The 16,927-nt window shown below is 41.3% G+C and overlaps 1 protein-coding gene across 5 annotated transcripts in view; it reads right to left on the reverse strand.

Moving 5' to 3' along the window:
- Window positions 1–16,927, reverse strand: part of ATRN (attractin) — a 151,901-nt gene that overhangs the window by 77,450 nt on the left and 57,524 nt on the right. For all 5 annotated transcript variants that reach the window (XM_054823242.1, XM_054823244.1, XM_054823243.1 and 2 more), the window contains 8 exons: window positions 12,503–12,587; window positions 10,688–10,908; window positions 9,399–9,520; window positions 8,740–8,878; window positions 6,271–6,452; window positions 3,841–4,057; window positions 2,378–2,563; window positions 606–839 (listed from right to left, as the gene is read on the reverse strand). In XM_054823242.1, the coding sequence (XP_054679217.1) occupies window positions 606–839; window positions 2,378–2,563; window positions 3,841–4,057; window positions 6,271–6,452; window positions 8,740–8,878; window positions 9,399–9,520; window positions 10,688–10,908; window positions 12,503–12,587 (1,386 nt within the window). The remainder of the gene's footprint in view (window positions 1–605; window positions 840–2,377; window positions 2,564–3,840; window positions 4,058–6,270; window positions 6,453–8,739; window positions 8,879–9,398; window positions 9,521–10,687; window positions 10,909–12,502; window positions 12,588–16,927) is intronic.

Here is a 16,927-nt window from a genome sequence, read left to right on the forward strand (position 1 = left end):
AACCATTTCATGCACCTTCCAAAGAGGTTCCTGCTGCCTTGCTAGCGATACACGAACTCAGAGAAGCGTGTATTGAAAACCTGAAATTTAAAGCAACACATGGGAAACTGAACTGCAAAACATTGTGTGCATATTGGACGGACAGGACTAGAAGCAGCTGGTGGGATCGATTTACAAGGAGGAATGGGGAAGAACGGATTTAGCAGCAGTCCAAGTAATTTTATTCTATATGTTTGAGTGCCAAAAACATTATTTCAGAATCATCCTGAGCATTACTAATAGTTAAATCGACCTCCAAAAAAAGAATTGTCTTTCTTTCAAACAAACCTAAAATGAATAAAGTTAAAAATTCAGTAAACATTTGTAGGGAAAGGAAAAATTTCACTAGAGAAGCGCATAGGTAAGTCTTCTCTGCAGCTCACCTTCAGGTACCTGCACAAGTCCCTCCATCTCAAAATTATTTCTGGTTTGTCTTCCAAGCTCCCTTCCTCCCTCCATTAACAGGAGGGAACACAGACATCACTACAGCCTTCAAAAGTCTCTCCCCTTGCATTTAACCGTTGCTACCGTTCAATTGTTTGAACAATTAAACATTGCTCGTTTACCTGGACACTGAATAAAGGACCAGTTATAGCTGTTCTCCACAGGACACATGCTGACATTAAGGACGGGCTCCAAGCTGTGTTTCCCTGTTGCGGTTGGGGTTGGCATCTTGACCGGACCTCTGTAGGAGCCTTCGATGCACTTCCCCTTGCCGGTGTTGCTCGGATCGGTGCACCAGCCACAGCCGGGCTGCTCCAAACAATGAGCACACGTGCAGTAGCCTGAACAGTTTTCAGCTATTAAAAAAAATAAACCACAAAACATCAAATTGCAGAATAAATCACTGTCCCAAAACACAGGCGACAACGAACGCAGAAACCCTTGTATGTCTTCTGTGACCTTAAGTATTTATCTGGCCAAATCCGTCAATATTTATTCTGATATTCAGTCACACATATATAGATATTCATTCCTATCAGCATATTTATTCTAGAATCTAAGATAACTATTAATAAATGTTGCATTAATCAGTGAGTGAGTTACAAAACAATGCACGACACACGTAAGGTTTTTCTAACCAGTAAATACTACCTGCTAAAAGCAGAGGGTAATGTTCCCGACTACAAAAGATCTCCAATTGATTTACAAGGGATCAGATGATAAAATGAGCCATCCAGAAGCGAAAGCTAAAAACCAGTTTGTTTACTGGCTTTGAGTCTCTTCTTACCACACATTTTAACATCACATGCTGCTATTTCAAGTACTTATCTGAGTCAAAAAGCATAGAATAGAAGTATAGAATAAAATTTGTCATCTTAGGATGCTCAAAGCACCACATGCAGATCCCCAGGGCCCAGTAATCAACTAAATCAGGGAAGAACCATTGTCATTCTTTAACCATTCCTTTCTCAAAGAGGATTGTATTTCAGGGGTTACAAACTCTTTACATATAGAAAAGTTTTTCTGTTCCTTTCCCCATACCATCTTAAAAAATATTTGGCAGATTCTTGGTGTTGTAAGATGAGCAGGCTTTCTATCTTGATGTTTAAATTGACAATATTTGCCTTTAAAAAAAAAAAGGTAATAGAAGAAAAACATTGTTTTCATTATTTCAGCTTACGCATCTCCCGCCTGATGCTTCCTCCGATTTTTGACTTCTGACAATATGGGAAATTCACACTCCCATGTTTCAGTTACCTGAAATTAATTTTCTCTAACTTCTATTTTGCAACAATGAGTTACCCAGCTTATTCTCATCAGCTCCCAAAAGTTCCTGGAGCAACTGCAGCAACTCACGGTGCCCAACTTCCCTCCTGGGGAACGCGGGCACTCCTCTTCCTCTGCTACCCCAAGAGCTCTGGCTTTCCTGACTCCCCTGCCCACACTTAGCTCCTAAAGAATTCAACATAAATAAAAAGAATTTCTAAAACTGTTCAACCACTTTTTAAATGTCTAGACTATTTCCCCACAGTTTGAAAACAGAAAGCAATATTCCAAAGCACCATAAATCTTTGGCAGTTTGCTCACATCTGCCTAAGAGGGGGGAAAAAAAGAAATCATTTATTTAAAATAAGGCAGAAATTCCTACTGTGGGCTATACATAGGCAATACTTCAGAACAGAACAGTTGTGTGAACCCTAATTGGGATATGATACGGATAATCTAATATTTAGTTACACGGCTCCAAATGTGAATAAAAGTAGTTAGTCACATGAAATTTTGGACAATCCCTGGACCACATGACCCACGTGCAGAGTTTGCTGACTTTTGCTAGCAAATGTCAGCAAACACAAGACTCCGGCCCACCGGTTGAGACGCAGAAGCAATTACTCACGTGGACAACTACTCATGGTGTACCACTCCATGCACTGCCCGTAGGGGAAAGAGGCCACGTAAGCGTTCGAGTCCACGCACTGCTTCATGTTGCTGCACCACATGCATTCGGAGCTGCCGCTCGTGCACTCCCCGCACATCGTCCGCAGGGCGCAGGGCGTGCGGCACTGCTTGGCGCTGTGGTTAGCTGCGGACAGGAGGACAGGAGTCAGCTTTCCTCCAGAAACATACGGAGAATGAGCCCAGAGATAGAAAGACAGAAGATAAAATGCCCTGTCTACTGTTCAGGCTGAAAAATAGTTGGATATCACGGACTTGAAAGACTTCATCTGTGGTGTGGCGTTGCTGGATGGAGCTGGAGATACCTTATACCACGGTGAGTGTGAGAAACGCAGTAAGCACTGCAAAATCATTTTTCTTATTACGTATCCTCCGTGAGCGTTAATGCTTTTAAATTGTTTCCTGTCCACCTTAAAATGGTGTAATGAATGCGGTCTTTGTCTCTCCGCAGGTCTGTTGACGTGTTCCTTAGCTATTCTCCCAACCCAAGTGGTGGGAAGAAACTCCCTGTTTTATGTGAGCAGACCGGGACGTGGTTTAAGTCATTTGATCAATTCCACACATAAAATGAGTATTGAAAGCAGAACTAACCCAGGAGTTTCTGGTGTGAGCCAACGCTTTATCATCTGTTTCAAGTGACTGTTCTCAGACCATAAAAAACCAAGTTAAACCAGTTCAAAGTGCTGCAAGTTAAAATATACAGAATTTTGAGTTCAGGTTCCACATTCACGATCTGCATCCTGCACTTCTACAAAGAATGATTTCAACTGGTGTAGCTCACTTCGGAATTTTATGTAATCAGCCAACTTTCTTAAAACTTAAAAAGGCACTAATTGGTATTCAGAAATAATCAGCTATAATGGAGAGTTAACAGACCGAGCCACTTTAAAAGATATGCAGTTCCAACAAAGCTAGGAGACTTTTCCCAAAAGCAAATAGCTTCTTTTTCAAAGTTCTCGTATCTCCAAAGCGTCTCGCCTAATTAATTTCAAACTTTGATAAAATCCTCCTCTGGCTACGGAGCAGGGGAGGGGAGAAAGGGAAGTTCAATTGGAAAGTAGCTTTCATTTATTTTTTATTTTTTTTTTAAACAGGAGATTGCTCCGTACCATAATTAACCTAAATGTCACATGCAGGTATGCAATTTAGAGAAAAATAATTAAACTATAATGTACTTCAAGTATTTTACAGTTAACAGTGTAAGTGCAGAGCTGGTTTTAAAATCTCTAATTCAGCTGTGAAATACCTACACAAGACACTTTTGCAGAAGTACTTTTCTTTGGGAAAGTCACGATGCAGCTGGTTTTAACTGTAAGGAATGGGATCCTCTCTACTCTCCAGGAAATTTAAATACTTATTAGTTCACGCACTCCCCCACGAGACTCACACGTCAGGAATTGTTACCTGGCCTTTCGCAGACGCTGCCATTGACTTCATTGATACACGTTGCTGCCTTCAGTCCCTGCTGGAAAGGTTCGGCTAAATAACCACAAAATCCAGCGTCGCTGGGTTCGTCGGGGAGCCACTGGAGCAGGGTGTTGGTGAAGGGAGACATGTCTTCCCAGCACCAATATGACACGTTGATTTTCCTCAGTCCAACCCACGGAGTCAAAGTTTTGGGCTAGAAATAAAGGAAAATGCTTGATTTAATACCCAGTTTTATTACCTTAGGTATTAAAAGAAAATAGACATCACCACATCATGCTCATAACAACTTTGCCAGGTTAGGTGTTGCAAAAATGTAATAAGGGAAATACTTGTTTCTCAGTGCTATCAGAACTAAATGCCACAGAGATAGAGAAATCCTTCAGGAAACACCAATTTTTTATTTTTTTTTTTAATTTCAAACTGCATTTCTAGTTATCTAAACCAGGAGGAGAACAAGTCAAACATTCACACTGGCTGACTATGAAATTAACTGCAAATTGCTCTTTATATGTTTGTGACTCCTATAAATGGCTAGACACAGGAAAAAGAGGTTCTGGAGCTAGAGTTTGACATAAGCAATGAAGAAAACCAGCAGTCCCCTGCACAATTTCAATGATACAATCTACCTACTCCACAGTCTGGCTGGAAGACTGCTGCTGTTTAAGAGCGTGTATAGATGGAGGGGTGGACAGACAGAGCGGGTCAAATCTAAATTAGTATTGCTGGCAATAAAATTCTCAATATGAAGAAGCGATAGCACAACTATTTTCTACTGGCAAATTATTTTTTGGCACACATTTATTTTAGGGAGAGGCACTTTAACTGTGTTGGCACAATATGGTATTTTACTGTTAAAAATCTTTTTTCCATCAAAGCGCTTTGGTGGCACAGCTGTCCTAGGAAAGCTTTAGACCATACGTCTTCCCTGCCTGCCGTATATAACCAACACCTACTTCAAACTGATTTTACGCCCTTTAGAGCTGCAACTTCTAACAGCAACAGGATTTCATAGCACTATGCGTAACGGTTTCTTATTATTACAAAGCATCTATGCACAGCTTACTTAAAAAAGCAGTAACTGCAGAGTAGAGCCTCCCAAGCACAGCAGCAGTGTGGCATTGAACGGCGAAAATTCAGGTACCAAATAGAGGTTTGGCTTTTTACAAAGGCACTTTCCCACATTACGAGCACTCAGTACTAACATTAACCAAGGCTCACCTTTTAAAGGATACTGTAGACAAAAAAAAACCCCCATAAAATAACCATTTTTTTCCTCCCCAGCGTAGGGGTTCAAACACTGCTAGAGAAGGGTTGCCATGTGTCCTTAGGAATTTACACTACACTTAACTGCTGGGATATCCAGAAACACCTGGAGCTTCTCGAACCACGTACTTTTACAATATCCCAGGCTCAGCTTCCTCTCTTTACAAAAGATTTAACAAACAACCTCGTCTGAATTGCACCTTGCCTTTTCTTGGCTGAACTGAATCCCCTCGAAAACCCCGCAATTGCTGAAATGCCACTTTAAAATTACAAAGGGAATCAAAGCAGGGAACGTTCTCGTTTCAACAGGGGAATATTTCTCTGCAGTATTGAAGCACGCTCTCCTCTAGCAATACTACTGCCTCCAGTCTCATTTTTCCTACATAAAACCCTTCCTGATTGCCAGCCCTGCCCACCGTGGCCTCTGGGACCCAAGAGGAGTAACTCTGATGTGCCGTCAAGCCACAGCACCTCTGCAGCCGAAACCAGGATTTCAGCAAAGCCGCACAACACCGTTCTTTGTTAGGGCTTTAGCACCACCTACGCAACCTGCTCTGAATACATCCACATTTCTGCCAGGGACTGGAAAAAAAAAAAATAAAATATTTATTTTATTGATGCATGAAGAGGGACAGATTCCAATTCACTTCTCACTGGCTCCGACAGAAAAGCACCTGCCACTAAATCAAACATAAATAACTCCAAATAAGCCAAGCAGCTCTGCGGAGTAAGAAGCCGACATTTTAAACAGCTGCTTTTCTGAGCGGAATAAATAACTTTAAATGCTTTACATTAAACACCTTCGGTGCCCCAAAGGGACCTTTATTTATAAAATACTGTGTACAAGTCACGAGAGGACTCCTGCTGCAGTCATGTATCCCACAAGAGAAATGCGCGTGTGATTTCATTATAGAAAGCGATACCTTTGAGGCATCGTGTATGTTTGTATTTATCTTTCCCATTTACATTCTCTACAATTTTACTTCAAAAAGCACCCATAGGGTATGTTGAATTTCAAAAGAAAAATCAGTCCTTTTCAGTTAAGAGGCATGTCTATTCTGTACACAGCATACAATACCACAGCAGGGACTTTTCCACAGTCAGACCTTAATTACTCAGGGGACATAAAAGAGAAGCACTCACCGAAGACTGCATCTTCTGCAGCTCCTTTAGAACAAATTCTACCTTTTTCTGGGTCGTGAGGGAAGCCAGCAAAGCACCGCTGGATCTGCAGGACAGTTTGGCATGATCATAGTTCTCCTTTGCATTTGTAATTTTCAAGCAGGAGTTGCCAACCAAATGCCAGTTTGTTCCACAGATATTTTCTGGGGAAGAGGGGGAAAGAAAGTAAAACCAGAGATGCAAATGACCTTCCCAACGTTAAAAGTACTGAAAGAGCTCAGCCCCATCCAAAACCAGCACGCCTTATCGGCATGCTCAGATGTAGTTATGTATAGCAACACTGGAGGAAAAGGAAAGCTGTTTGGTGGAGCAGAAGAGCGACATTACCATCTAGATATCTGCAGTAGGTAGTCAAAGCACTTATTACAATGTCAAATAGTGAAATCATCGCAGAAGAAAGAGTAAAGGAAAGCGAATTAGTATTTGCCCTCTCTGTATATTGGAGACACATGGAATTGACAGATGGACCACTCGGTGGACAGGAATCGGCTGGACAGTTGCACTCAAAAGAGTCATGGTCCACAGCTCGATGTCCAAGTGGAGACCAGCGAGGAGTGGCGTTCCTCAGGGGTTGGTACTGGGACCGGCGCTGTTTAACATCTTTGTCAGTGACATGGACAGCGGGATCGAGTGCACCCTCAGCAAGTTTGCCGATGACACCAAGCTGTGTGGTGGGTCAACACGCTGGAGGGAAGGGATGCCATCCAGAGGGACCCTGACAGGCTGGAGAGGTGGGACCATGTGAACTGCATGAAGTTCAACAAGGCCAAGTGCAAGGTCCTGCACGTGGGTCAGGGCAATCCCAAGCACAACTACAGGCTGGGCAGAGAATGGATTGAGAGCAGCCCTGAGGAGAAGGCCTTGGGGGTGTTGGGGGATGAGAAGCTCAACATGAGCCGGCAATGTGCATTTGCAGCCCAGAAAGCCAACCGTGTCCTGGGCTGCGTGTCCAGCAGCGTGACCAGCAGGTCGAGGGAGGGGATTCTGCCCCTCTGCTCTGCTCTGGTGAGACCCCCCTGCAGTACTGCGTCCAGCTCTGGGGGCCCCAGCACAAGAAGGACATGGAGCTGTTGGAGCGAGTCCAGAGGAGATCACGGAGATGATGCGAGGGCTGGAGCACCTCTGCTATGGAGACAGGCTGAGAGAGTTGGGGGTGTTCAGCCTGGAGAAGAGAAGGCTGCGGGGAGACCTTAGAGCCCCTTCCAGTCCCTGCAGGGGCTCCAGGAAAGCTGGAGAGGGGCTGGTGACAAGGGCAGGGAGGGACAGGCCAAGGGGAATGGCCTGAAGCTGCAGGAGGGCAGATGGAGATGAGATGTGAGGCAGAAATCCTTCCCTGTGAGGGTGCTGAGGCCCTGGCCCAGGTTGCCCAGAGAAGCTGTGGCTGCCCCTGGCTCCCTGGCAGGGTTCAAGGCCAGGTTGGATGGGGCTTTGGGCAACCTGGGCTAGTGGAGGGTGTCCCTGCCCACGGCAGGGGGGTGGGACTGGATGGGCTGTGAGGTCCCTTCCAACCCAAAAAGCTGATGGACATTTCAGTGTGAATTTCTGTGGAGCTGATGTCTGGCTCCAAAGTCTTGGTTTGGATTTATCTAACAGACTGAAAGGCTCTCGAGTGTCAATTTTTCAGATGGGCTTTTTACAAATATGATCATATCCACAACAAATTAAGCAGACCAAGCTCTTTATCTGTCTCATTAAAGATGTTTTTCTCACTGTCATGGCTCTTCTCTGAAGTCTCTTCATTTTTTCACTCTTCCAGACTAGCAAACGCCAGACCTGGAGACGTCCAGACCTACCGGAGTGACTAGGGGAAGGCTTTCCATGCCCATTTAAAGCTTCTGTCTGTGTTGGTTTTTTCCCTTCCTCTATATTTTATTAGCTGCAAATGTCAGTCACTGAAGATGCTCTATTTCCTCTCCCAGTCACTGGCAAAACACCCATGTTACTACAGGGGGACCAATAATCACCTCCTATGAGCTCCCACTGGAATCACTCTAATAAGAGAATTTTCCTTATACACTTTAGGTGTTATTTGCCTAATTCGTCCAGTATGTGCCATTACGCTTTTGCACAATTCTAGTTTCTAAAATTAAATAGCATGCATTATTAAATCTAATATCTTGCAGAAGCTTATTATATCAACAGCACTGCTTTTATCAAATGAAAACAGAGAGATGAAATACAGCCTAATAATTATACAAATGATCATACTCCTCTTCAGACCATTGGGACTGAAAAATATTCCATCAGACTTTCTGAATTTACTAGAAATAAGGTGTCATACCGAAGCGAGTATGATTAAACAACATTATTTACTCCAGATCAGCACTAAAAGATCACAGACAACCAAGTAAAAGAAAAGAAAAAAAAGAAGCAACTTTTGGCCTGGGTGAATTTGTGGTTTTTTCGTACACAAACACAACCAATACCTACCTGGTAAAGCAATGCACTCCTGATTCCTAGGTTCCCACTGACAGTTTTGATCCATGGCACAGCTTTTACAACTTGTCCTTTTGTTACAGTAGTAGGCAGGGTTATCCTTAGGACAATTGTCATACAGAGTAATAGGAACCTAAAATAAATGGCATAGATGAGGCTTTTTCCCAGCCAAGAAATGTCGGTTTATAGCAGCCATAATGACTACCACACTAAACTTCACAGTTCAGACCTCCAAAGCAACTTATATGTCTAAATACTGCGTATTCAAGGTATTCCCCCAAGCCACCACCTGACATCTTCCTTACCAGAGCTTTTACAAAAGGGTTAGGTTTCTTTCTCTAGGGAAGACTCTAAGGATAGCAAACCCAAACAGCTCTGTGCCTTACTGAAGAATCCCACCACCTCTTCCCCTGCCCTCAGCCATCCTCCTCCTAACTTATGTGGAGATTCCCATGAAAACCCCTTGGACCAACTTGGGGAAAAAAAAAAAAAAAAATAAAAAAAAATGAAGCATGTTATGAGTTTAGAGCTAGACACGCACTGGAAATAACGAAACAACAGGGGTCATAATATTGACAGATGAAGGCATCTGGACATTTGATATTTCAAAAGCTAAATTTAAACTACAGAAGTATGAAAGAGAGAGACTTTACCTGTTCCTCTGTGCAGTTGTTATGCATTGAGATACACTGGTCAGTGCACCATTGACAGTTGTTTGTATTTGCAGTACAGCTATAGCAGTCTGTAATCTGATCACATTTTTCATTGTCTACAACTATTAAAGAAAAAAACCTGCATGACCAAAAACAGGCATTTCCTGACAGAGCTCTAAGAACTTGATTATATATAGCAAAAGATATAACCAAACAGTGGTGCCTGTAGATTTTTCCATTATCGACTACTTAGTAAATCAGATACTTTCATGTGATTGAACTGATAGAAAATTGCATTCATTTGCAGCATCAATCACTTTTAGTGCCAAAGGATCTGTAAAACACACCACCAGAAAATGCACCAAGACATGGAAGAGCATGAACTAAGACCGGGCATGCACGTTCAGTCAATGCCCACGCAAATGATGCCAGAGGACATTTCACAAGGACGGTGAGCATCTCCCACCGCAGGCCCGTTCTGCTGCACGCCTAGCCTTCAATTACGTGGAGCATTTTCATGCAAAGCTTGAACTTTCCACTTCATCTTTCCAATTGCTTATCGCCTGTGTTTTGTGAAAATTTATTGTATATTGAGAGCCCATCAAAGCAATGTCCCTTTACATCAATTTCTTTTAAATAATTAAAGGCTGCCATCTACTACAGAATCAAGGTTCGTATAATTCAATTCAGAGCAACAAATGCATCAGGATAAAGCACTGAAAAGTTGTTTAAAAATTATCATAAGGGAGAACACAGGAATCAGACCTTAAAACAAACGTTCTTTTTGTATGCCCCTAGCCATATAATACCACAGAAGGAAAAATAACTTTTCTTAAAACACTATTCCTGCTGTCTCTTTTGAAGAGCACAGGATAACACCATAGGTCCCAGATCCCCCTCCCATACCCCGTGGCACTCATCAGCGAATTGCTGGTTCTTGCAAGGTCAGTTCTTGGAGCAAACATCTACAGAGCAATGGTCCAGGCCTGATTCCTGATGATATCTGTTTAGGATAGGAAAGTAAGTACAAGCAGTACAGTAGGGGAAAAAAAAAAAGAAAATCTAATGAGCAAGAAGGTTCAGGGGGAGTGAGAGATAGAAACATCTCCATGTCGCTGCAGCCACTTGTCAGAGGAAGGTCTTCCAGAGCATGTGTGGAAGCACAACTACAGTCCCCTATCTTAAACTTGATTTGATAATGGCACACAATTAATACAAGACAGAATTTGGAAAAGAAAAAGACCCTACACACCTTTTGGAAAGGGAAATGGAAAGAATGTGACCCATACCTGGCTTGGGAAGGCAGTCTTCAAAGACCTTCTGCTGCTGCTCTACTGTGGCCATTTCCCAGGGGACGCAGCGAGGAGGGGTGGCAGCCCACACGCATCTGACGCCAGGACCTGCTCGCAAGCAGCCCGTTTCGTTGTCAAAAGCTTCACATCTCTCGGGTGTGTACTTCAGTATGTCACTCAGGAGGAGGCTGTTGAAGCCTCCAAATACGTACATGGTGCTAGACAAAACGTAAGGAAAGAGATAAGTATTTGCGCCTGTGTTTACAGACCATGCACTGCTGCAAGTCAATTTGATTCAAGGTGTGAGGCAAGGTGTTTTACTACATTCCAGCATGTGTAAATCCAAATAAATAGCTCTTGGTTAAGGAAGGTACTAAAGAAAAGGTCAGTCAAGTTCCACTGTTTCAGAGAAGCCAGAGAGTCTTAACGCACGGGTGATGAGGTCGTGGACCGACCTTCCCCTTTAGCCAAAACTCTGGGTGACACCTCGTCAATGTGACTGTACATGAAACGCTGCAGAAAAGTGGGATCCTCCTGTAAAGAACAGTGGCAAGAGAGGGAGGAAAGCTAAAAATCAGGGACACGGTATCACACCATTAAACCAGCATTTAGAAACCCTGACAAAACAATTCAGTGTTGTCACATCTTGCTACACCACTGTGACAAAACCATAGTTATTTTCATGGCTGGTAGCAACTGAGCAAAGAGTCATTATGTCAACGAAAAAAAACCCAACAAAAAAAACCAACCCCAAAACAAAATAATACGTTAAGGGAGAAAAAAAAAAAAAAGCTTTTTTTTAAACCGTCTTTAGTATCACAACTGCTTCAGGCAAAACATCAAATTGCATTAGTCACCCAAAACCCCTGTGCATCCACGTCTGTAAATGTACATTTAATAAGATGGTGAAGAAGAGTCAACACAACTGAAAAAAGTTTTGGTTAAATAATAAGTATTTTTAATATGATTTGCATCCTAGTTTCGGAAAGGATTAAAGCAGAGGCTTGATTGTCCTTTGTGGGAGCAAAGGCATAGCTGGAATTCAGCATACACTGAAACAAATAGTGAGTGAGTGAGATTTTAGAGACAAAAATAGTATCTAGAAAGCACACCTTCCTTTTCAAGGCAGTGACAGTTATTTGCCTGGCTTAAACTGAGCTTTAAATAATGTTACTGATTTACAGAAAGTATCCTCAAAGGATAAAAGAACCAGAACGAAAGACTCCTAAGAAATATCACTTCTCAAACTCGGTTCCGCAGACTGAAATATAATAACAGATGTTCACCTGGGAGCATGGATATTATTACACCAATATCATGCTTAACAGCAGAAAACTCACCTATGATTTCACTTAAATACTATACATCACGTGAATGGTAAAGAGCAGCCACACAGTTCTATGTAAACTGAAACATGGACAAATTCAGAAACCATGAGGGAAAGTACGATATGAAGATAAAAGTTGTTAGTACAGCTAAATAAGAAATAGAAATATGAAAGAAATTAAATTATGAAATAAAAAAGAAATAGAAATATATATTTAAATAAGAAAAAGGAATAGAAATAAGAACTGAGTGAGCTGAGACAGTTTAGTCCAGTGAAGAAGGGCTGACAGGAAGAGATGGACATTCAAGACATTACAAGAACGAAGATCTGAGAACTTGGAGAAGTTCCCAATAGATCCTCAACCCTCTGGTCTCAGTGTTACTGATCTACACGTATCAACACACACGTGCACTGATATACACAGGTGTACAAGTTCACTGAGGTACGAAAAACACAAACGGCCCCCAGATCGTTTGCAGCTTTACCTGTTGTAGAGCACGGCAGAATGTCCAAACCTGTTGACATCGTGATGGAGACCCGGACGAGGAAGAACAGACCATCGGTCGCAAGCTAGGATTAAGGAAAGCTCATTTTAGAAAAGTTTCTCAGTATAATTAATGACTCAACTTACAGAGCACGTTTCTTCCTGAAAGATCCGAAAGCACTTTAATTCCACCCACCGCCAAAAGTCAAATCCTGAGTGAGACGGGACAGTTTACAAAAGCGCAGCATTACCTTCTTTTTGTAAGATGTAAGATTTAGTCTTCACCCCAGCTGCCATGGTATGACAAAAAGGGAAAGGAAGGATGCAATGGCTCTATGCTATCATCTAAACAGTTCACGAAGAAGGAAAGTTTCAGGGCATTGTGTTGAAGGGGTTATTAGATATTCGGCAATCACGTGTAATTAAATGGCGGTGGCTTGAGCTGCTTTACCAGTGGAATTTTTCACTGTGTAACAAGTTCAGTTTTTAGCTGTTTATATGTGAATTATTTGCAGTTTTGCCCCAAACCAGTATCACTGAGAACAGAGACTTATCTTTTTTTTTTTTTCCATCGCAATTATATTCCTAGAGGGTAGATATCCACGTTTTTAAAAATATTTTTCACTCATCATAGCTTAAGGATTTGTGGTTGTTTTTCTCTTTTAATATAATGTGAGATTATTCCATCTTTTTCTATTAGCATAACATTTATAAGTTCTGCTTCATTTTTTACTCGGTTTCTCAGGTAATTTCTTCCTTTAGGCAGCATGAAAAAAAATCCCTCAACCTAAGAAACATATAATCCACCGAGCAATCAAAGGAACAAAAGCAGGAATAGTCAGTCCAAATCCTACCACTTAAACTTTGTGAACAGGATCACCTTGGGGGCTAACGTCCCAGAGGCAGTTGTATGCAATTTCAGCAATTAAGACAGAAAAGTCAATCTGCTGGAAAGATACACAGAGCCCTCAAATACTCGAAGATTCTTTAATATAAAATACAACTGTTGTGCCACGGACTCAGCCACTGAAAAAACAAAAGTCCATAAACCCAAACTAGTACATAGAAAAACCTGCTAGGGCAAAGAAAAACCGCCTCATTAATTTTTTAACCAAATTTAACTGCAGAATTGTTGGGTGAAACAACAGATCCTAACCTCTGCTCCTGCAGAAACTTTTGTTCAAGAGTGCTAATAAATAAAAGACACAGGACCCAGTTCCTTAGAGCTAATACTTTGATAAATCATAATTTTTGAAGTTTATTTTTAATCATCATTTGCTCAATTTTCAAAGAATTTAACCTAGCACAGCATCACTGCTGAGACAAGCATGCATGGTTCCAATTTTTAACAGGAGACTTCAGCAAAATTGGACAGCAATTTGCAACTCTTTATCCAGCAAGTTGTGAGTTATGTGAAGCCAAGAAACATATTTTTCTAGATTAATAGAAGGCCTGGAATGTTTTGCTTTCTAAGCTTCTTGCCCATCTTTAACTGAAGACCAAGTATTGGAAAAAATGAATGATTCTGAACTGCAAAGAATCCTCTCCTTCCTGACTTATGAGTTAAGCCAAGCCTAAAACTTACAATGCACAGGATTTATTTAATATACTAGTCAAATAGAACACATATGCTATGAAAACACCCAGCCTCTTTCATGTGTGTCATCAGAACTGAATTTTTGATGGGGTAAATAGAAGAGTTTTAATTTTTGTCCTGTGGGGAGAAGAGATCATTACACGAGTATAGCCTTTACATGAATATTTCATGCTGAGTTTTAAAAAAATCATAAAGTTAAAACTCCTTTAGAAATTAAAAAGAATGGTTACTTAAACCACAGTAACCACATTTTGAGACAATCTGCCTGGGAAGTTTCTATTCTTGTTTGAGACACATCCCATAGGCAAGGGAGGTGACCCTTCGGAAAGCACAACCCTTGCCTTCTCACTCCTGGAGATGAACGTGTAGTGATGGAAGGGCTGCAACTCCCACTCGGCTCCTTTGCTGCTACAAATTGTTGACAGGAGGCAGCAGAGGGTTAAGAAAGGCATTTGTCCACCCAGAGACAAAACTGCTGCAGAGCAGGAAACTTCTACAGAGGCCACAGAGACCAATTTTGAGGATAGGAAGCGCTAACTAGTCATTGCAGTGCACAGACCGTAGGAAAAACACTGTGAGACTGCTCTACCCGAGTGCTCGCTCAACCTGAACATCAACACAATCCAAAAGCTCGTCCTGAGAAGCAACAAGAAATGCACGTGCACGCAGACGGCCAGACTGTTATCCTGAAACCTTCCAAAACTGGGGGCATTACCTGGACAGTTTGGACTGAATAAGCCTCAACCTGGTCAAGTGGAGGATAAAAGGATAAGGAGAATTAATGCACTCTCAGATCTACCTAATCCGCTAAACCTCCAGAGAATGTCAGCGCACATCTCGGTGACATCTGTTTGCATCCTACACCAAAAAAAGAAAGAAGAGAAGGGGAGAGAAAGAAGGGGAGAGAAAGAAAAAAGAGAGAGAGAGAAAGAAAAAAGAGAGAGAGAGAAAGAAAAAAGAGAGAGAGAGAAAGAAAAAAGAGAGAGAGAGAAAGAAAAAAGAGAGAGAGAGAAAGAAAAAAGAGAGAGAGAAAAAGAAAAAAGAGAGAGAGAAAAAGAAAAAAGAGAGAGAGAAAAAGAAAAAAGAGAGAGAGAAAAAGAAAAAAGAGAGAGAGAAAAAGAAAAAAGAGAGAGAGAAAAAGAAAAAAGAGAGAGAGAAAAAGAAAAAAGAGAGAAAAAGAAAAAATCTGTCCTCACAATATTCAATGCATGTGGTCTGATTACTTAGAAACTTGAGGAGAGAAAACCAGAAAAATTTGACGAGGTAAATAAAACGAGTTACTGCAGAAATAATTTTTAATGGCAAAGGTTGAAGACAAGACCTTGTTTTGAAGCCTTTATTTTAGACTGTATCTTAATTTTAGTTTTCCCCAGTCTTCCAACCATCACTATGACCACTAAGATACTATCTTCATCAACACGATGTTAAAAATGAGCAAATTAGCCAGATACTCCCTACTTTTATAGTATGCTATACGGGCTTATTCCCATGCAGACCAACATGAATACGATCAACATAATTACTGCAGAGATCATGCATGAAGAACCACCAAGGAGGTGTTTCTGCTGTGACACTAGTGATCAGTCAACATCCTAACACGTTCCTAGTCCAACAGGATAAGGTGAATCGTGTATAAGGTGTCCTGACATGAAAAGAAGAGAAAAAGTGGTCTTTTTTTAACTGAAAAAACCCCTAAGGAACGAGGCTACCCAAGAGGACCAGAACACCTCTCATCCCTGTCATGTCAAGTGCAATCAATGCAAGCTCTAATTCTCAGTGTAAAATTGGTAAGGATTGAGTAAGCCAACTACAACGCTTACTTCATGTAACAAGAACCTGCCTGTTAGCTAAACAGAATCAAAATGAACATCACGACTGATGTGTTTTGTCAAATTAATTTGTATTTTACACCTAATAGTTCAATGGGTCAAGGAAGACAGAAAAATGTAGGAAGAAAAATCTATCACTATTGCTATCCAAGTTTAAAAAAATTACTCTGTCCCTGACTGTCAAAATACCTCATTTTAAATGTTCTTCAAGAAAAAAAAACTCAAAATAAAGCTAGCTAGGAGCATACAATAAATTCCACAGGGATATGACTTGAAATCAGAGGAAGCAGAAGGGAATGAGCCCTGTAACAGACAGCAAAATGGCCCAATGATGCCAAATACTGCTGCTCAAAGTAATTTGTTTGCTTGCATATTCCTTTCACAAACCAGGAGTGACATCTCAACGGACAGTCACTCGGAGAATTCAGGTTTATGTGATTATTTCAGGGAACCAAATCACGAGAGCCCACATTTAAGGAATTCTGAAGGCAGAATGTGATATGAGTACAGAACGGTGTTTTTCTTCAGCATGAATTATCTGGATGTGCATGCACCTTCTTTTATATAATTTCTTCTCCTTCTTAAATTTGTCATCTCTGGACTTCAAATTCACAACTAAATGCTGCCCTCTTCTGGCTGTTCAAACCCATCAAAACCCAATCCTTCCAAATAAAATCTAATCCTTCGACTTTATTGTTAAACAGTGCTTATGGGGATATTTATGTTTCTAAAGCATACGTATAAAGAAACTGGTATTACAAACAGCGCAGCCAAACAAGTCAGCCAGCTTGCAGTTAAAACAAGAGCGTAAAACGTACGAGTTGAGCTTCAGCAGTGGCCAGTGCTTGTAATTATCCCAACAGCCTGCACTTTTGATAAATCATAAATTAAAAACACACTCAAAATCTCGGGACAGCTTTATGGTGGAGATGGTAGAACAATATGCTTTCTGTTTAAGAACTAATTTGTAATACCCAAGGTTATGTATAATAAACTGGTG

The sequence above is a fragment of the Grus americana genome, chromosome 4 (assembly GCF_028858705.1).
Source record: "Grus americana isolate bGruAme1 chromosome 4, bGruAme1.mat, whole genome shotgun sequence".
NCBI classification, from domain to species: Eukaryota; Metazoa; Chordata; class Aves; order Gruiformes; family Gruidae; genus Grus; species Grus americana.